Below are 21,183 nucleotides of genomic sequence, written 5' to 3' on the forward strand. Positions count from 1 at the left end.
GAGGACCCCTGCACTAGAGGCCTTTGGAGGGTATAGTGCACAGTGAGGGGCCAGTTTTGGAGTCTTTTTGGTGATTCGGCTATACCAACAGTGACGTGACAAGTACGGGGCCTGCCAGGAGCAGGTCAGGGAAACGGCAGTCCACTCCTGGCTTACGCCGGTCCTGGAGGCAGGGCTGCTGCGTCAGGCACTGAGTGATGGAGAGGTCCTCTTCCCTTGCAGGCGACGGAGATGCTGGTTCACAACGCCCAGAACCTCATGCAGTCTGTGAAGGAGACTGTTCGAGAGGCAGAAGCAGCTTCAATCAAAATTCGAACTGATGCTGGATTTACACTGCGCTGGGTTAGAAAGACTCCCTGGTACCAGTAGGCACCCGATTGAACCTGGTTGGCACAGAAACCCCTACTAAACAGTATGAAAATGATCTGAGCTCCAGGAGCCACCCAGAATTGCTGGGGGGTTGAAAGCCACATCCTGGCCTGATATAACAGAAAGGAATGGGGCCTCTTCACATTAGAAAGCATTTATTCTCTTGTCATGGACACTCTGAAATGTGTCTGCATCCTCAAACAGTTATACTCCTGCACATGCTCCCAATAGGCAGACTGGGTTCTAGCCCATGGACTTCACATAAGCTCAGAATCCAAGCGTGAACACTAGCCAGACACCCTGCTCTGTCCTTGTTCCCAGGGTACAGTGCCCTGCTTCCTTTCCCTGCTCCCTATTCCGCCCCCAGGCTCCCGAGACCCAGGGCCCAGGCAAGTCAGTTAAGAAGGAATCACTAGGCCTCCAAAATTTGTTTTGGGCTTTCCATGTTGCTGCTGACCTGCTGGTGTTCCCTGGCTGTGCTACCTGGACCCTTCAGAGTGAGCCTCACTGCTGTAGGGGAAGCTGGCCTCTGGGGGAGCCTCAGTATATGGGTCCTGGATTCACTTCCTACCCCTCCACAATTTACTCCTTCTAGTTTCCCACAGGATAAAATCAAACCTCAGTCTGTCGGGAGGAAATCACAGAATCACGATTGTCTTCTCCGTGCTCCTGAGCAATGTCTGTGCTAGGGAAACCCCTCGTCCCTATCCCCCTGCTATGGCCAGCCAAGGCAGCCACCCCATGAACACACTGTGTCCTGGTGCTCTCTGCCGCGGGAGGGGCATTGGTGCCGGGCGTCGCTCTGCCCATCGTCCCAGCAGGGCCACTCCCAGGCGCTTCATGCTTTGTCACTGCCGGCAGAGGTCTGTGCTGAGGCCTTATCATTCACTCTTAACTCGTATTGTTCTGAGCTGAAATGCTGCACTTAATTTTTAACCAAATCATGTCTCCTATCCTTGCTTTTATATTCTTGCCCCACACCCTGCCTAAACAAGATTTTTAAAGATATATGTTTGTTCTTCTGTAATTTCGAAAAGATCCTGTTTATCCTTTTGAAATTCAGTCCTAAGAATTGGTGCTTGCCCCCCAGGAGTGTTTAATGGACAGGCAGTCCTGTCTGAAGGACACTTCTTACCCCAGGGAGAGTGAGTGGTACTTGCAGACTGCAATTCTGGCGCTGTTGGGGATGAATCAATGGGAAATAATCCTCAGTAATTTCTATCTCCCTCAACCAACTACAACCAAGCCCCTTGCATCCTCTGCCCCTCCCAAGTCCTAATGTTCAGGAGAGTAATGGGTAAAGTATTAAATCATCACCATAAGTTTCCTATTAGCAAATGAGAGGGAAGAGCTTTTCCTCTTTTGCTTTTATCACTGCGGTCTAAGCATCCCCAGCACACGAAAGCATGTTTCTCCCCAAAGCCAGAACTGGGTGAGCAGAGGAGGAAGAACCCTTGCCTGAATCCAACGTGGTAGATCCCAACATGGAATGTGTAAGACCTGGTACTGTACACTCAGGCTTCCTCTATTTCCTATTAACTGATGAAGATTATTTTCAAGGCCCTCAGCATATTTGGATAGTTGCTTACCTGATATAAATGCAATATTAATGCCTTTAAAGTATGAATCTATGCCAAAGATCACCTTTTGTTTTACTAAAGATTACCTAGAGGAAATAAAACACTTCCAGTTCTTCCAGTGTTTTGAGACACTGGTTTACCCTTTATGCCAATGTGCTTTTCTCTAATATCAGTGCTCAAGACACAGTGAAGCAAATTAAAAAAACAACAACACGAAACAACAAAAAACCCCCAAATGATTAGACATCACCACTAAAACTACATTTATAAGCTAGGATTTGTTATATGCAAATATTTTCTGCCTTTTCTTTTGTTCTGTTTAAAACAATAAAGTGCATTTGTATAAATAATGCTTTAAATGATATTTTAGCAAGAACTTTTAGGTCAGGTTTCTCCTTAGTTTTGAAAAACAGCCAGTGGAACTAATCCTCAAGCCTAATGTTGTGCTGTAAGTAGTAGAAACCAGCAGTATGTTTACTTAACAAAGATCTGTGCAATGAAGGACACCTTTGGGGATTATATACTAGGAGCAAAAGTGACAGAGGTTAACAAAAGGAGGAAAGCAGCAGGTGATGCGAAGTAGCCTGCCTCATTTTAGACGATTCTAGCTATCCCTGGAGACTATCGCCATCCCCTAAGGAGCTGAAGGTGTTACATGTGCAGGACTGTTTGTCATATTCCTCCTGCTGGAGGAAGCACTGACCAAGAGTAGGAGCCAGGTTCCTGGAGGAGAGCTGGGCCATCACTGTTTTTGTTTGATTTGCTAGGTCTGAAAGGGGTAAATATCATTAAAAGGCTATAGTTAGTGTTGCTTCAGCTTAGAAAAGTTACTGAGTAGGGAGGCAGAGTCTAGCCTGCTTGAGTCCACAGGAAATGTCCAAAGCTACTGAATCAGCTCAGCAGTATCTGAAAACAGTATTCATGGTCTCATTTTTGTAGTTCACCCTGTGTTCATTGGTGCTGCCTTCCTGCTGTATTATAGGTTAGTCATTTTCTCAAATCAGAATACCCCGAGGGTAGTGAGACAAATGTCTTCCAAAGGCTCTTCTCTAGTTCCACTTAAGGAACAAACCCATCACATGAATTCCCTTTGATTAAAAGGATGGTGACTCCCTTACACAGAAAATGAGCATCTACTTCATTTGCTCTTAAGATACACTCCTTGAACAATTTAGAAAGCAGAGCCATTCTGGGATTAGCTAGAATTCTGAGCTTGAAAAATAGTCCAATACTACTAAGTATTACTGCATCTTTGTTATTAGTACATGGTGGCAGGGAGAAGCAGCTTTGATCAATCTGTGGCCAAAAGGGTGATGGGTGATGTGTAGAGAACGTATGCATGACGGTTAACACACCGAGGTTGAGAGAGGAGCACTGGAAGTGCTTTGTAGCCACCTTCACACCGGGTGCGACAGAACAAAGTCTCATCAGGCTGTGCTTGCTCTGACACTGCGACCTGCCCCTTTGAGAATGCTCAATCAACAGTCAAGATAAAAAGTCAATTTGTTGCTTTCATCTTTTTATTGACAGTATAGCCAGAGCTGGAGGAAGGATTTACTGGGTTCCATCAAATCAATAAATACAATAATTTAATTGTAAAAGGAAATAGTCTATTTGGAAATTTTATCAGAAATTGCTAGAGGCAAGGGACTCTTGGCATACAATCTGCTTGTATATAAGAGGAGACAGCACAGAAAGAAAATCGGACACTGGGTACAGATGGCTGATTAGGGATTCGGCAGAAAGAAAGCAAATGAACTGATTGTTCTTTTGAGGTATGAACTTTGTAAAACACTAAAAATAAAAAGTAGTTTAACTGGGTAGCCAACATTAAGCAAAGGGAATCAATATTTGGCAACATCCTGACTTTAGCTGCCAAGCTGATGATGCTACCCGGGAAATTTTTTTGTTGTTAATCCTCACCTGAGGATATTTTTTCCATTGATTATTAGAGAGAGTAAAAGGGAGGGAGAGAGGTGGAGAGGGAGGGAGGGAGGGAGGGAGGGAGGGAGGGAGGGAGGGAGGGGGATGGAGGAAGAAAGGGGTGGGGGAGAGAAACACTGATTGGTTGCCTCCTGCATGGGGCCGGGGATTGAACCTGCAACCCTCTGATGCTTGGGCTGACTCTCTAACCAACTGAATAACACTGGCCTGGGCTCTAGAAATTTCAAAGTTGCAAAAAGTGACTTTTCCTGCTAGATGAAAGGTAGGCTGGGTGCCCTAGGCAGGCAAAGGTAAGAATGTTGCTGTATATTGGGCTCCCTGCACCAGCACCAAACACTAGTCCTTGACAGCAGAATGGGATGAGTGTCAGGGCTACTTTAACATAAAGGAAAGGGAGGTATAAGCTGAGAAGAATGGAAAGAATGGAGTCATAAGAAGAAATCTAATAGCATAGGTAAGGACAAGGGGGAAAATATGAAGAACAAGCACTTATATCTTAACTTTTAGCCTTTCTCCATTCTTCATGTCTAATGAGGCAAAATAACTGGGCAAGGACTACTAAGCCAGTGAAGTTGAGTGGAATACAACTGTAGACTGGCAGCCGACCATGATGACCAAAGGGTTTAAATGTTACTGAGGATTTTACTTCTGTCTCACTATGTTCTTCTACATGATTTGTCAGTACAGCAGAGACATGTAAGTACTCCAGTGACAATTACAACAACAGTTTCAGGACGGAAGCTATTTACTATAGCTTTGAGAAACACACAATATGAAAAGGGAGTTCCCCTTGAAGACAAGGGACACAGGCAAATTCAACCCTTTAAGAACAACAACACATAGACACAGACAACAGTATGGTTATTTCCAAAGGGAAAGGGGGGTGTGGGAAGGAAGAAGAAGGTTTAGAGGGAATAAATGGTGATGGAAGGAGATGTGACTTGGGGTGATGAACATACAATACAATATACAATATACAGATGATGTAATTATAGAATTGTGCACCTGAAACCTATATAAATTTATTAACCAATGTCACTTCAATAAATAAAAAAAGTAAAAATAAAAAGATGAAAGACCATAGTGAGGCAGGCATATTTTCCTCCTTTTGCTGATCTACAGCATGAGGCCTTTAGGCTAACTATGGTTTAATTGGTGTTGGATAAGCTTTATAAAACATGAAGATGGCAAAGGTTCACTTACATTCTTATTTTACTACTTTAATTTATTTAAAATCTCAAACACTTGTGCTTGCAATAATTTCCTAAAAGCAGTAGTGTTCCCTTATATTACCTTAATAAAGCATTTGCCCCTTTCATACAAATGATTTTTACTGTGCTAACAGCTAAACCAATGGTGCAAAACTGAGATGGTACTTACTGCAGCAAGGTCTCTGTAAATTAAAATCTGCGCTTTACATAGAAATCTTATTTATAAAAAATACAATACCAAGTACAGTGAGAATGGAGCGTGGAGCAGCAGTGCTCCTTGCCAGGGCATGTGGAGGTGGCTTCTGCTACAGTGCTTGCTTAATGGCACAAGTGAAAAGCTGAATAAGGCAAACACTTGAAGAGGCAGTTTTTTTTGTAAACTTCTTGGGGTGGAGGGAATTTCCTCTTGGAACAGATGCTGATTTGGGATGGCTAAGATCAGGTGTGATATTTGGCTGCACTTGACACATCACATTACAGATGAAGACAGCTGCTGGCTGAGATCAGTTCACTTGTTTTAGGAGAGAGGTTATCACTGTAGCCTTCTGCCTTTACTGTTACAATGTGCAACCTCCAGCTGGTGCCCCCTATGGAGAAAATCACCCCCAAAATCTTCCTAAGTAAGAGATACAAAACAAGCTAAGTTATTAAAAAATTACCTTAGCTTAAAGCTCCTTAAGAACCCTACATGGAGCACTAAGCAACTCTGTTAGCGGCGTGTAGCTCACACAAATGCTTTAACTAGAATAAGTATTCCCACCCACTTGGTACCTCATAGTAATAAACTATAATGACACTGAGAAAACAAACAGATCTTGAAGGATTTTGGCCTCTTCTCATGTCCTCACTTGGAACTTTCCAGCTTTTGTGACGTATTTGACTCCTTTAAATGGCTTGTATTTCTCCCCATACATGTCCAAGCGGTTTACTTTTAAGCCTGTGTCAAAAAGAACAGGTGGGAAAAGAATACATTATTATCCTGGTCACATCAACCAATACAGTATTTGTTAACAGTGAGCACTACACAGTAAATCTGACAGTAACCAGTGTCCCTTATACCACTTGGAAACAATATCCCTTCTACCATATACAAATTACAGCATTGTGGGGATATTATTCAGTTCAGATTCCCTTGTGGGCAAGGAATGTCTTTTAAGGTTAAGTCTACTTTCTGAATGCAGAACTCCTTTGGTGCTTGAATCAGGGTTGGGGTAAAGGAAAACCGTGTGAAACAGGTGATCTCTAAAATCACTGTCCCTGAGAGGTTGGCCCCATAGCAATGTGAAAGGCAAACTGGAGCTATTCTTTCTAGAGAGGGAGTGTTACCCTTCTAAGCTCCTAGTAGTTGACCTGAGCAAAACTCAGTTACCCTTAAACACAAATCAAATTTATCCTTACCTGAAATAGCAAGCTGCTGGATCTTGAACTGTATGTTGAGGCTTGGATTTTCTTCTGGCTTGGGTGCTCCAGACTGTAAATTCACCAGTCCTTTAAGACTTGGGAGCTTTTGTGGAGTAATTTTCCCCACATCCCATGTTAGTACCTTAAAAAGACATGAAAAACAAACAATCTGAACCATTTAATAAAGACAAATGTTCAAAGACACCATAAACTTTTGTACAAAATGAAGCACAGTGTCTTGGAAACAGGAGACCTGGGACCTTCACTGAGTTCACCACTAATTAGTTCTGAGAGTCTAAATGGAGAGTCAGTAGAGAACCAACATTAGTTGAACATTGACTTTTGGATATAGCACTGTGCTTAGCACTACCTGTATGTTATCTTATAGAAGCCTGTGATGTAGATTTTGTCTTTTTACAAATGAGGAAATTAAGGCTCAGAGGTAAAATGATTGCTCAAGGTCACACAGCCAGATAGGGACAAGGCTGGGGTTTGAATCTAAGGCTATCTGATTTCAAATGCTCTTTCTACTATGTCACATTCACTGTTTCTGTCTGAGCCTCAAGTTTATTTTTGTGTAAAATGAGAAGACTGACCTAAACTGGTATTTTAAACGTTCAGCTGTGGAACCCTTTGTTCAAATGAAATCTATAGCGTGGAAGCTCAGTAATAGATGAAAAAGAGAAGCTGGTTTGTGAAGGGCCAGGCATCTGAAGCCCCCCTTCGCTTCTCAGGCCTGTGTGGTTCTTCAAATCCTTAGGACTACATTAGATGATCTTTAATATTCTATGATTTTATTTAAAAATATGCCTTTTTGCCTGGCTGGTGTGGCTCAGTTGGTTGAATGTTGCCCCATGCACCAGGTCACTAGTTCAATTCCTGGTCAGGGCACATGCCCAGGTTGTGGGTTTGATCTCGAGTAGAGGGTGTGCAGGAGGCAGCCGGTTGATATTTGTTTCTCTCTCATTGATGTTTCTATCTCTCTCTCTGTGAAATCAATAAAAACATATTTTAAAAAAATATGCCTTTCATTTACCAGGCAGTCCAATGACTCTGCTGTTGAAAATACTATTTTTTTACCCAACAAGGAAGCTGAGAGAAAATCATCTTTTGCAGTTTCTCTGAAGACCCTCTGCTAGAGGCACATTTATGTAGGGTGAGGACGCGGTTTTCCTAGCCAACACCCCCTGTGGAAAAGTATAAAACAATGCTCTTAAATTTTTTTTTAAAAAAGAGAAAGATCTAAATGATCAATTTCTACAGTAAATGTAACAATAGCCTATATATCTTCTTATAGCCACACAATGTTTTTCTCTTTTTAAAAAGCTTTTATATCTTCTTCCTCATTAGAGAATGAGTGCCTGGATTATCAATGGATGAGCAAAGGTGTGCACACTCTGAAGGGGGACAGAATGAGTCTGTTCTGTTCTGAGCGGCAGATGCAGTATTTCCTTCACAGCCACTGGCAAAAGCACAGCACAGTATGCTCTCTCTGTTTTGTTAGGAACTTTAGTTTTAACCAAGACTCTAAGACAGGGGTCGGCAAACTTTTTGACTCGAGGGCCACAATGGGTTCTTAAACTGGACCGGAGGGCCGGAACAAAAGCATGGATGGAGTGTTTGTGTGAACTAATATAAATTCAGAGTAAACATCATTACATAAAAGGGTACGGTCTTTTTTTTTTTTTAGTTTTAGTTTGCCCACGGCTGCCTTAGACCTTCCCTCTAGCCCCTGCCCCAAATCACAAAGTAAAGATTGCAGAAACACGCTCACTCTTGAGTTGAGGTGGTTATACCTTGGTAACTGGATCAAATGTATAGCTGCCTTGTGTCGGCGTCAGGTTCATATTCAGCACAACTTTTGGCATGTGAACTGTCACTGTGATTCCTTCAATAGTTTTTCCCATATTCTGCTTTGGTCCAATTGTAATATCAAATCTGCCACAAGAACTGTTCTCCTTAAAGCTGATGCTATGTTTCACATACACTGGTATTGCCACTAGACTAAAAAGATAAAGACACAAAAGCACAGACACACATAATTAATGATATGAGACAGCTCAGGAAGTGACCTTAAAACCTCAGTCCAGGGTATCTACCCTGCCTCTAAGTTCACTATAAGACCTTATACCCCTAGAAGTGCGGATTCTGCATCTGCACGGGGGGTGGGGGTGCAGTGAGTATAGCACATTGTTCTGGTACCACTACACTAGGAATTATACAATTTCTGAGGAGTAAGTATACAAATCAAGATAGAAATCTGAAACTTAATTAGAGTATAAACAATTGTGGCAAATAGCCCTAGTTTAAAGAAATGAATTAAGATCTATAGAAAGATAATTTACCATTATGCAAACTAATTAAGCAGTTTGTATGTGGTAAGAGCCAAGAAACAATTCAAATCTCTGCTTTTGAGTCCTGTCCTGATGCTAGCTAAATAACTTCTGATATTTTCTAGGGAAAAACTAGCTACAACCCACAACACTAAATCATTCATTTAAACCCCAGTGCAAATTAATTAACTAATTAATTAATGAAAATAAACCCCAGTGCATAGAAGACTGACTTGGAGCCAGTTAGTTGGGGAATGTCCTGGAGCTATAGGTAAGTCTGTCTCCTTCTGTCAGCCATGAAGTGTATAGACCATAGTAAAATTATGGCATGGGTTCATGGTTTTACTCAAATTATACAGTTATACAGTCCCAAATGCTTGCTCTCAGGTACATATTTTACTATGGTCTCATTTACTACTAGTCTATGCTTAGATTCAAGGTACACTGATTATTTTAGACACCTATTTTCACCAGTTCTTGGTTCTCCTGGTGAACCATGGCTAAAGGCAGCAACGATGAACTCAAGAATCCAACTATCAAAATGAAAAGTCAATTCTATTCAGCATATTGATATATGATGGCGGTATCTGGTTGATCAACATACTTTTGTGAGCTGACCCGATATGATATGAGTCGGAAATTTCCATCTGGAGGAATAAATGACAAAACTCTTTCAGATTCCCAACGTTTGAACCGGATGCAGGGGTGGAAGCTGACATCATCTAGCAGCCTGGGGTTCTGCCAGGAAAACAGAACACAACCACCATATTCATAGAGCATAAGGAACATGGCAACTCTATTCAGATATGAGAAATTAATATTCTCCCTAAAGATAAAGCAGTCATGTAAGAGTTTGTTATTACGACCACATCATAAGCATAGTTTTACAACACTCTAAAGTTTGCAAAAATTTTATATCATTATTTTACTTGAATCTTAACTATGAAGTAGAAAATCCAAGAGTTTCATTTCCATTATATAGATGAAAAAACTGAGGTCCAAAGAACCCAAGGTCAGGACAAGTTAGTGGCAGAGACTGAACTGGAACTCAGTTTTCTTGATTGTTCTTAGTGGCGTGTCATGCTGAGTCTAAAATGATGCAAAAGATTAATGCCCTTGCATACCAGCAAAACAAATAATAATTCAATGAAATCAATGCTGCAGAATTGCAGAAGCCAGCAGCCATTTAAGCTACTTCTAGCACACCTAGGCAAAGACCTCTCCTCAGCCTTTCCATACAGGCCATGCTCATCACGTAAGCTAGTGTCCTGGTAAGCTGTGCTAGGATTACTTCTGAGATAATCTTTTACAATCTAAGATACAAGACTGTCTCAGTGTTTATCATTTCATTTAGTGCTGCATATGTATTAAGCATGCAAGGAGCTATAGGACAGGCGAACAAAACCTACCATGAGCCCCCCCCCCCCCCCCCCCCCCCGCCAAAACAAAAACAAAAACAAAAACCTACCATGAAAGAAAGGGAAAGGTCAGGCATTCCGGATAACTTAATGCAAGCATCAATGACCCCCTGAATTTCTGCAAAGACTGTAGATCCTGAAGAAAGAAAAAAGGTGATAACATCATCGGATCTGCGTTTTTATGAGTTATCACTGTGTTGAAGTGATGGAGACACCTCCTGGGTGTCAGATATACTGGACCTCTGCACATCTATTATCAGACCAGTGGACAGAGATCCATTACATTCAGCGTCTTCACTGAGTGCCATGGCCCATACCTGACACAGGCTGGAATACGATAATTCTACGGAAAATCAAACCTGTCTACATCTCTATAGAGTCAAACTTGTAAAACTGCTGGATATGAAGTTAAAATATTTTTCACAGAATTTTAAAATGAGGCAAGTTTCTCATGAAATGGACTAAGCTACCTGTTCACTTTTAAGAAATAGGAGCCATTATTCTGCAATAATACAGCTATTTTCTGTATGATGGAATTTTATAATGAAAAGGGTACTCACTAAAGAAAAGATACTGGTTATAGTTCACAATAACTCAGTTTCATACTAACTAGCTGTGCTACCGTGAGCAGCTTACTTAACCCTTCTGAACTTCAGTTTCCTTAGGTATAAAATGTGAGGGCTGGAGATGTTTAAAATGTTTGTGATCTAATACAGCACTGTTATTTTGTCTGGGATCTTTACTAGAAATACTGCACAAAAAATAGCAGCAAAAGTACGGTGTATGGTAGAAGTACAATAAACGTTACAATGAATAAATGGCAAGAGGAGAGGTGTACAGGGTAGTAATCAGCTTAATGTAAGACAACATAAGATCTGATTTACAAAGATTGGCCGATCTCAACTAGTGGTTATGAAAATTATATGTAATCTCTGAGCAAAATAAATTTAAACATTAGTCTTTCCACTGAAACTACCAATCCCTGCCAAGGGATTTCAATTTTCTCTTCAGCTTATGTCAGCTGAACTGTTTTTTCCCAAATAAGACCACATGCACACAATTACCTGATTTATCTATAATTGCATCTATTTCTTCAACGACATCAAAATAGGCTTCATTATTTGTGTACTTTACTCCTGCCCGGCGCCATGGGATGTTGGACAGCTGCCCAGTGGGGAGTGTGTCCCCAACATTACTACTGCCTAGAAACCGGAAAAGAGAAAAGAAAACTAATGCATAAAATGGTCAACAGAAAAGCTATTAACAGGAAAAAAAAAAAAAAAAAGAGAATATTTTAGCTGCTTCTTTCATGTTTGGGTTTTTCTTCATTGAAGTTGTGGATGGTTTCTAGAATTGCTGGAGACATATTCATACCAACATGATCAAATTTCTAGAAGACAGAAATAGGCCGTGTGGTCCTCTATCTGCCAAACCAGCTTAAATTCATTTACTTATCTTTTGCTTCCTGTGTGTTAACAGTAACCTAACCTAATTCCAGTGGCTCAACAACAGACTCTCATCCTGCTGCCACTGATAAAAAAAGAGGATGGTTGTTTCAAAACCTTCTGTCAATAAAATGTCTCCACTGAGAATACAGGGTGATAACTAGGTCCTTTGGTATTCAGCTTGGATTCTACAGGAGATGCTGCCAAGCAGGCCTCAGTGGAGTAACTGCAATGAAGAACATACTCTGGCCTTTTTCCATTTTAAGGTCAGCACACCCTTCTGGCTACAATATGGCTAATGTTCAATATCTGGCTAATTTCCTGGTAAACTGACATAGGTTTGAAAATAAATCTGGTTGTCCTAAACATATATCCTTGAACTTTTAAATAGTTACCAATATGGTTAATTTACATTTCCAATTCAAATGTAGTACATGCTTAACAATAACAACACCTTTCATTATGACTATATCACCTACAAAGTATGTGATGAAACTGCTTTTAAAAATCTTATAATGTTATTTGTGTATTTCAATTTTAATTTTTTTTTTTTCCAGTTCCCTCCCATCCAGAGTATAAGTTTTAGGAAGGAGCACAGACACGCCATCTTATCTTTCCTTGAATTTCTCCTGACATTCAGCCTTGTACAGAGGATGAATAGGAGCTATGGAATGAACGGTTTCTTATAGGCCTCTCTCACCCACTTTAGTGCACTTGGAGAGGCATTTACAATGGTGGACAGTAGAGTTGGAATGGCACATAACATTTCATAGAAATCTTTCTCTAGAAGACTTTAATTTTTTTCAAAAGAATATTGTCATCTGAATGTACCTAATTTCTAGCCCTAATGAAGAATTAAATCAAAATTGGAAATTTATAACACAAGTACAAGGTCCACAATGCATGAGATATCACAAATAGACTTAATTTCTTGTCTTTCTGTCTTAACACATCTTTTTCATGTATAAATGAGCTGCCAAAGGGAGCACTTGCATGTATAAAACAAAGACCTGGAGGAGACAGTATATACTCTGTGGTAGCAAGTCTCACACTTTCTGTACTTTATTGATTGTAGGGTAGCAGCATATGCCAGTTTTTTAATACTATTTTTATTTTTTTCTGGTTTTATTGAGTTATAATTGACATATAACATTATGTTAAGTTTAAGGTATACGATAGAGTGATTTATGTGTATATATTGCAAAATAACTATCATAGTAAGTTTCATTAACATCCATCATGACATTTGCTTCTTTAGGATTAACTGTGATCATTTATTTAGTCTTATTATTTAGTATTAAATAATAGTAATATTATTATGGTTTTGTAGAAAAACCTATAATAAAAATAACCAAGAAGTTCTTTAGCATTTAAGACTCAGCAAAATAGATTTTTAAACATGAAAGGAAATATACATCCATTTAAAATTCATCAAACTTTAATTCTGGCCAAATTGGACTGTCTTAAGGATCTGCCAGATCATAAGAAATGGTGTTGAGTTGTTTATAAGGTTTTAGTTGCTCAATTCCTAATAAAGTGTATTTTCGCCTCACCTGTAATAGAGTTGACGACAGAACGGAGAATTGTTGGTGGTTTAATCAGTTCTTTCAAAATATTAGATTCAGTAGCCAGTGGAAATCCATTGTCTAACATTTCTTCCAAGAGCTCATACACTATGACCACATTATCCTTAATTGCAGCCTCTGAACACTCACCAAAGTAGTCCTGATAAAATACCACAGAAGGAATGAAGAAAGGCTTGCTAAATACTTTTTGTTCTGAAGGGTAAACTTACAGTCGCGTAATTCAATGAATGTAAAACAAAGGGGAAAAAAAACCCTTTGATAGTTCTATATAATATTTTCTTAAATTTCTGGATTGAATTGAATTTCTATTACATATTATGCCAGAAAGTACAGTGAAGCATTAAACCAGAATGTGAACTATAAACTCCCCTTGTCCCGATTAGGTACCCCAAAACACACAGATTAAAGTATGTGGCATATTCAGTAAAAATAAAAAAATAAAATGTGAACATCAGATTTCATGACCAATAAAAATCTTGGGAACACTCAGAGAACTGTGTGTGGAAAGCACTATTGTTTCCTGATGACATAATTTACAATACATATAAAAAATAAGGGTTCCATGCCAATGAGAGTTTTCTGTTCTCCTGAAACAGTGAATGGAGCAGCCATGTGTGCTACTGTATACCCTACGTAAAATGGTTTATGCATAGTTGAAGACAGAGAGAGAGGGACAGTAGGACAGACAGCACAACAAAAGCTGGATAGTTAAAAAATATAATAATGTGTCCCCCCCAACTATCTTGGGTAATTTAAGTTCAAAGATCTAATGAATAACCAACCTGAAAAGTGTCAGCAACTCGATGTAGGAATTCAATTACAAAGAGAGGTGGCACTTCAGTCTGTATGACAGACACAAAGAAGAGCTTATCCCTATAGATACTGATGAGGTAGTGGTGAGGTGTTGAAATGACAGGTGGTACATTTTCAACATCAGCAGCTTTCTCTTGAGCTTCAAAGAAGTAATCACAGACAGATTGGCTCACAACACTCTTCCAGTGCTTCTCTAGAAATATGTCACCGGAACAGTTTATGAGAAATAGACTGTGGATCATTTTCTGGGGGGAAAAAGTTTAAATTTAGTATATATACATCAAAGGTATCTTTATATTATCCTGACACCAAACCCAGAAAAGGCAATACAAGAAACTATAGACCATTATCACTTAAGAACATGGAAGCAAAACTTCTAAACAAAATACCAGCAACTGAATCCAGCATCATAAAAAAATATTATACTGATATACCTTGACCAAGTGCGATTTGTTCCAAGAATGCACAGATGGTTTCAACATATGAAAATCAATTAACACAATACACAGTATCTATGCTAATAAAAGGGTAATAAGCTAATTAGACCAGATGTCTTTCAGATGCCTTCTTGACAAAGCCACAGTGGCAGGGACAGAAGCAGAGACAGTTAGGGGTGATCAGGCTGGCAGGGGAGAGCAGTCAGGGGCGATCAGGCTGGCAGGCAGAGTTGGTTAGGGGCGATCAGGTAAGCAGGGGAGCAGTTGGGGCGATCAGGCAGGCAGGGAGGTGAGTGGTTAGGAGCCAGTGGTCCCGGATTGCAAGAGGGATGTCCGACTGCCGGTTTAGGAAGCAAAACTCCTAAACAAAATACCAGTGGGATTAGGCCTAAATTGGCAGTCAGACATCCCTGAGAGGTCTTGGATTGGAGAGGGTGCAGGCTGGGCTGAGGGCCCTCCTTCCCCCGTGCACGAATTTCGTGCACCAGGCCTCTAGTTAGAAACATAAAATACCACCCAATAGGATTTCCTGCAATGATGTATATGTCCTGTATCTGTGCTGTCCAATACGGTACCACTAATCACATGTGACTAATGAACACATGAAATTTGGCTAATGCAACTGATGTACTGAAGTTTTAATTTTAATTAATTTTAATTATATGTAGTTAGTGGTTACCATATTGGACTGGGCAGCAAATGTGCTGAACTTATAATTAAGAGAAATAGTTGAAGGGTATGCTTCTTGTATAGTTAGAAGCCAAAGTGTGTTCTAATAAATTATTTAGAGCAGAAATTATATTTAAAGGAGCTGACATATATTCTCTTCTTCAACCATTTATCTTATAGAAAGAATAGTTCACATGTATCTGTGGTACTCCATTGCTTCAATATACCCTAAAAGAATGCTGTTCTTGAAACAAGCGACTTTGAAGTTTTCTTTATTTTTAGAGGCCAGATTCCTACTCATCGTTTTAAGCTGGTGAAAAATTCTTTCCAGGAAAAGTTTCCACCAAAGTTGCTTTCATTGGCAGTAGTTCAGATCTCAGAAGAATACAGCTCGTTAAACTGGCCATCTGGATTTATTGTTATCCTTAGTGCTGAGATGAAAGCATAATACTTCGTAGCTTTCATTAGTGCTTAGCTTAAACACCCATTTTAACCTTCTAATATACGAAAAGAGAGCTTATTTCCTGTATCCATATTATGACCAAGGGCCTAATGCATATAACAATTAAATAAATATCACTTGCAGCCTGTTTCTTCCGCTACTTACTCTTTTAGTAGCTGCACTTAACTTCTTTTATTATTTTTAAAAACTTCCTGGGAAAAGCTACACACACCACCACCACCACAACTATCTTTTTGTTCTTAGTGACTTTGAGCCAGAAAACAGAATTCTCCCAGTTATTTTAAAGCCACCTGAGAAACTGTCTTCAGAGGCAGTCCCATCAGAGCTTTGCCTACAGCTTAAATACTTCATAAATCCCCTTTACCAAATGTTGGACATACTCATCCTGATGATACATAATCAGTGCAATTACAATAGTCAAAATATCCTTGGAGGGGAAAAAAGAAAATGTATTCCCTCTATATAGAACAGAATAAAGGCATGGAAGGCAAGAGAGGCCTATCCAAGGTGAGAGAATGAGGCCAGAAAAGAATCTGGCTCACCTGATTCTCAGCCAATATGTTGACCGTTTATACACTCAACAGGTAGTTTTGAATGTTTTCTATATAAATAATGGGGAGACAGGGGTGAACAAAATACAGTCCCTGAACTTAAGTGTTTAGAGTTCAACAAAGAAGGCAAAAAACTCAATACAGTAAGATGTAAATCCTACTATGACAGGGGAAATGCAGTGTACTATAGAAATTTGCAAGGCTTTACGGTGAGAGAGAACACAAGATAAAGAAATCCAGTAAAATTTAGCAACTTTAGAAGGTGAGGGGAATGGTGAGATGAAATACGCAGAGATGGGTTCACTTTGTTCTCAGGGCAACGTAAAATCATTTTTATGGTTTTATGCAGGGGATTCATACAATCCCATTTACAGTTTTAGGAAGATTGCACTGTGGCAAATGCATAAAAGGGAAACTGGCTATTGTGAGACCAGTTGAGAGATGAGTTATGGTTGTAGCCTGAACTAGAATGTTGACAGTAGGGATGGAGTAAAATAAAAAGAGAAACATTTTGGTTTGAGCAAAGACTGGGGAGGGAGAAGAGGAGAGTATGAGAGGGAAAATGAGGCATTGAACCCTAGTTCTCTAAGATTAGACCCAATTCTGGTTATATTTGAATCAAATAGACATATGCAAAAGATACATGGGTCTGGTGCTCCCAAGAGAAGCCGAGTTGGAAATAGATTTGTTTAATAATCATTATTTTTGTTAATGGGAATTGTAATTCTAAGGAGAATAAAACTACAAAGAGAGAGTGTGAATTGAAGAGAGTCTGTGAAAGGAACTCCAACATTTGAGTAGCAGCTGGGTCAAGGAAAAGTGCCTAAAAAAAGAGTATTTGGATGGGCTCTCCCTCCTGGGAGTCAGCCGCACTTTTTCCTTCCCCTTCTTCTTGCCCCCACAGGCATTCATCTCCTAAACGCTAAGGGTCCCCATGAGACTTGCAACCAGGAGAGCAATGGGCAGTGGCACCTCATCCCGGGCTAACCCCCCAAACTGTCTCCAAGGCCCCCTCTCTCTGACTTTCCTGTGAGCTGGTATCAGTTCCGCCTTGACTCATCTCCTTCCCATCTGTTCTAGAGCCAAAGCACCCGCCTAGCCTCTCCTCTTGCTGCTTCTATCCTAAGACCCTCCTTGCTTCACTGTCCCATTTTAATAAACATACTCTTAAAAAAAAAAAAAAGATCTGACTGAAAAAGGATAACAAGAAAGCAGAGAAGGTAATGGTTTTTTAGTAACTATAGTGTTAGTGTGTTTCCAGAAGAATGGAGTTTTGTGTTTTTTTTTTATATATATATTTTATTGATTTATTACAGAGAGGAAGGGAGAGAGAGAGCTAGAAACATCGATGAGAGAGAAACATCTATCAGCTGCCTCCTGCACATCTCCCACTGGGGATATGCCCGCAACCCAGGTACATGCCCTTGACCGGAATCGAACCCGGGACCCCCCAGTCCACAGGCCGACGCTCTATCCACTGAGCCAAACCGGCTTTGGCCAGAAGAATGGAGTTTTTTTTTTTTTTTTTTTTAAATATATTTTATTGATTTTTTACAGAGAGGAAGGGAGAGAGATAGAGAGTCAGAAACATCGATGAGAGAGAAACATCGATCAGCCGCCTCCTGCACACCCCCCACTGGGGATGTGCCCGCAACCCAGGTACATGCCCTTGACCGGAATCGAACCTGGGACCCCTCAGTCCACAGGCCGACGCTCTATCCACTGAGCCAAACCAGTTTCGGCAGAAGAATGGAGTTTTAAACATTGTAAATGGCACAAACAGTTTAAGCTACAAGAACTGAAAGTGTTGATTTAAGTTTCTCAACTTTCTTTTCATTATTATCTGCTAAAGGAGCCTTTTCAGACTCCCCTTCTATCATACCCCTCCCCTAGAAAGTTTCAAACCACAAGTATATACTGTATATTTCTTTATGTACTGTTGAGATATCTGTGCTTTATAAAAAGAATATGATTTTTTCTTGTCCCTACTGAGAATATATAATTTAACACAGAGAGGATGTTGATGATCTTATTAAAAGCAGTTTCAGTGACAGTTTAATGGAAAACTGGAAACCAGGTATACTGTAAAGGGCTGAGGAATGAGAAATAAGTAGCAAGAAATGGGAAAAACAGAGATAAGGAGAGCAGATGATACATTCAAGAACTCTAGCTGTGAAGGAAATGAAAAGACAGGCAAATAAATGGGTGTAGTTCATAAAGCTAAGGAAGAATATTTTTAAATTGGAAAGAAAAGGTGTGAGCAGAGGGGGGAAGGCTGATGATGTAGGGGAGAGAATAACTAAAAAAAGAAAGAAAACCCTGTAAAAGTAGGAGAGGATGGCATTGGTCAACTAGGTGAAAGGATTTGTTTTCCATAAGGAGAAGGGACATGTTTTCCTCTTTAAACAAATGGGAAGAAGGTTTACATATTTGGTTGCAGGAAGACGATGGCTTTTATTTTCTCTGTGTAACAGGGAGGAAGGTAATTTGCAGATGGAGAGAGAATTCCTCTTCTTTACAAATACCATTTCCTACCCACGAATTGAGATACTACTGAGCACCTTACAAGTATCTACCCTGCAGGGAACTCCAATAGGTGAATGCTTCTTAGGAACACTGTAAAAATCCCAAGATTCAATATGAAAAGCTAATCTGATTGCAAAGAGAGCTTTCCTACTAAAGATACGTTAAGTTTTGGATAATTCTTCATTCATCTCATTTCTCCACTTTTCCTATGGTTTCATGTCCTCCCTTCTTTCGAGAACGAACCCTTCCATTTGTCATTTTGAATCGTTAATGTTATACATTGGTTAACTGGTTTTCTGCACCGAAGATAATGGTGCAGCCGGGTCAAGGAAATGGTGCCTAAAAAAAAGAATATTTGGGCCCAAACCGGTTTGGCTCAGTTGATAGAGCGTCGTTGTCCTGCGGACTGAAGGGTCCCAGGTTCGATTCCGGTCAAGGGCATGTACCTTGGTTGCGGGCACATCCCCAGTAGGGGGTGTGCAGGAGGCAGCTGCTCGATGTTTCTAACTCTCTATCCCTCTCCCTTCTTCTCTGTAATAAAATAAATATTTTTAAAAAAGAATATTTGGACGCATTCCTAAAAACAAACAAACCTCAAGCTTTTCAGGAACCTTGCCCACCTCCATAAGCGTCTGTTCCGTGCTCCAAGGGAAGAAGGTCACGTCTGCCCCGGCAGTCTCTCCGTTCAGTAGCCGACTCTCTCACTTCCTAATCCTCAAATCCAGCCACCCGGTCTCAGACTCCCACGGGCTCCTTGAAACCCTGGCAGCATCTCTTGTCGCTGATAACATTCCCCCAAACAAAACCAGTACTTCTTACCCTATTACTACACGAAACTCCACCTGCTTTGTTCTCACCTTGGACGTCTCCTTCCGGCTCACTCCCCATGCTTTCTTCCTGTTATCCTTCTACCATCCCTGCCTAAACCACCGTCGCAAACCCGATACATCCCAAGTTCCACAAAATTCCTCCTCCTCGCGCGAGGGCTCCCGATTTTATCGAGGCACCACCTTCTTAACCACGTACGCTCTCAGCTTCGGCTCCAGATCCAAGCCCCATCTACCAAGTGCGAGCAGCCACACTGGCCATCGCTCTCGCGTACTCCTCGCCACCTCCTGCTTAGGTTCCCACCACCTGTCAGTCTTCGGGGCGGCAACACCCTCCTCACTGTATTCCCCGCACCTGGCGCCTCCAGGCGCCACCCTCTATCCTAACAGGATGTGCGCTCAGGTCTGTCCCGGGTTTGGTTCTCCTAAGCAGAAGCCTGGGGCTGAGGTCCGAGTCGTCGGTACTCCAGCTCACGGTGGGTGACAAGACCTTCTTCCCGCGCCGGAGGACGGAAGGGGGACCCCAATGAGCCTGAACCGCTCGGGCCTGGAGCCTGCGAACACAGGGCTGTAGGGGCACCGTCCCTTCCGGCCCGGCTGGCAAGAAAGCCCGGAAGGCCAGGAGGGAGATCGCGGCCCCGGCCCGCAGCGCGGGAGACGCTCCCGCAAGCCAGGATCGTCAGCCTACGCCCCCGTTTTCCAACCGTCCCCAGAACGCAGACTCCCCGCCCCTCACACTCACCCCGACACCTGGGCCTGTCAGTGATTCGGCGCCGGGTCCTCTCCGCACCGGGACTGAGGCAGCGGAGTAGGCTGTGAGGACCCCGCCGTTGGAGTGCCCAGTAGATTGCCTGACTGACAACTTCAAGGAGACCAACGAGGTCTACAGATTTGGAAAGGTTAAGTAAGCGGGAAGGTGTTGAATGAGAAGAAATACATCTCTTGAGTTTTAGGGTTTAGATTCCCCGAGAATTCAGAAGAATGAGGGGGTTTCGCGTTCCTGGACTCAGGCGCTCATCCGCAACCTAACACAATCTGCGGGGGGGACGGGTTGGCCCCCTACGAGGAGGGGCGGGACCGGGAAGGGGCGGTACTAGCCGATGGGTGGAGCTGAGGGGGTCGAGCCAATGATTGCGGGCGGGAGAGGCGTGAACTGGGAGGAGCCGAGAGGGAGGGGTTTGTAAAAACGGAGGCGGTGTTACGAGGCGGGGGCGGTACCGCAGCGCCGAAGGGGTGGGGCGCACGCTGGATCCTAAGTGGGGTGGGAGCGCGAAGATGGCCACGGCAGAGGAGGAGCCGAAGCCCAAAAAGCTGAAGGTGGAGGCGCCGCGAGCGCTGAGGTGAGCGCTACCTGCGTGGGGTGGAGGGTGGCGGCGCCGGCTTCTAACCGGGGCCTACGTGTGGGTTGCACTGGGTGGTGGCCTGGCTGCCGGTGTGGGGCCAACGCGTGGATGCCGCTCTTCGGGGTGCAGCCCGCATGGCCGCGACCTCTCGCCGCGTGCCCGCCCCATTTGGCGGAGTCGCCTCCTGTCTGGGAGCGGCTCCAGCCGCCCTTGGCCAATCAGAGCGCCGGCAGCGGGGGCCGAGCCGGCTGTGGGCAGGCTGCGGGC

At 42.0% G+C, this 21,183-nt stretch overlaps 3 protein-coding genes across 8 annotated transcripts in view; 2 read left to right on the top strand and 1 right to left on the bottom strand.

Moving 5' to 3' along the window:
* Positions 1-2,299, top strand: part of VCL (vinculin) — a 115,175-nt gene extending 112,876 nt beyond the window's left edge. For both annotated transcript variants that reach the window (XM_036337169.1, XM_036337168.1), the window contains one exon: positions 223-2,299. In XM_036337169.1, coding sequence (XP_036193062.1) covers positions 223-369 — 147 coding nt within the window. In that variant the 3' untranslated portion in view covers positions 370-2,299. The remainder of the gene's footprint in view (positions 1-222) is intronic.
* A 2,321-nt stretch (positions 2,300-4,620) lies between these two features.
* On the bottom strand, positions 4,621-20,585 carry AP3M1 (adaptor related protein complex 3 subunit mu 1). Of its 5 annotated transcripts, none has more exons than XM_036337175.1 (9): positions 20,316-20,585; positions 14,070-14,345; positions 13,255-13,426; positions 11,321-11,458; positions 10,307-10,392; positions 9,443-9,576; positions 8,302-8,509; positions 6,503-6,647; positions 4,621-6,041 (listed from the first exon to the last, which is right to left on the bottom strand). In XM_036337175.1, exons 2-9 carry the CDS (start codon positions 14,340-14,342, stop codon positions 5,941-5,943), a joined length of 1,257 nt encoding a protein of 418 aa, XP_036193068.1. In that variant the 5' UTR covers positions 14,343-14,345; positions 20,316-20,585; the 3' UTR covers positions 4,621-5,940. The 5 variants fall into 5 exon arrangements, with proteins under 5 accessions (XP_036193068.1, XP_036193069.1, XP_036193067.1 ...); XM_036337176.1 differs by lacking the exon at positions 20,316-20,585 and adding an exon at positions 19,604-20,271; XM_036337174.1 differs by lacking the exon at positions 20,316-20,585 and adding an exon at positions 19,367-19,590.
* Positions 20,586-20,777: 192 nt separating this feature from the next.
* Positions 20,778-21,183, top strand: part of ADK (adenosine kinase) — a 489,964-nt gene continuing 489,558 nt past the window's right edge. Inside the window, exon 1 of the mRNA XM_036337172.1 lies at positions 20,778-20,913. Within this exon, the coding sequence (XP_036193065.1) occupies positions 20,849-20,913 (65 nt within the window). The 5' untranslated portion in view covers positions 20,778-20,848. The remainder of the gene's footprint in view (positions 20,914-21,183) is intronic.

Source organism: Myotis myotis, unplaced genomic scaffold (genome assembly GCF_014108235.1).
Source record: "Myotis myotis isolate mMyoMyo1 unplaced genomic scaffold, mMyoMyo1.p scaffold_m19_p_15, whole genome shotgun sequence".
Classification (NCBI taxonomy): domain Eukaryota; kingdom Metazoa; phylum Chordata; class Mammalia; order Chiroptera; family Vespertilionidae; genus Myotis; species Myotis myotis.

Excerpts from the sequence above, each read along its gene's own strand:
- AP3M1 (XM_036337173.1), bottom strand. The coding sequence starts at position 19,372 with ATGGAGGTGGGCAAGGTTCCTGAAAAGCTTGAG. Across the intron at positions 14,346-19,339 it reads AGGTTCCTGAAAAGCTTGAG|AAAATGATCCACAGTCTATT; the intron begins GTTTGTTTGTTT and ends TTTTCCCCCCAG. Across the intron at positions 11,459-13,254 it reads TGTCGTCAACTCTATTACAG|GCAGTAGTAATGTTGGGGAC; the intron begins GTGAGGCGAAAA and ends TCCGGTTTCTAG.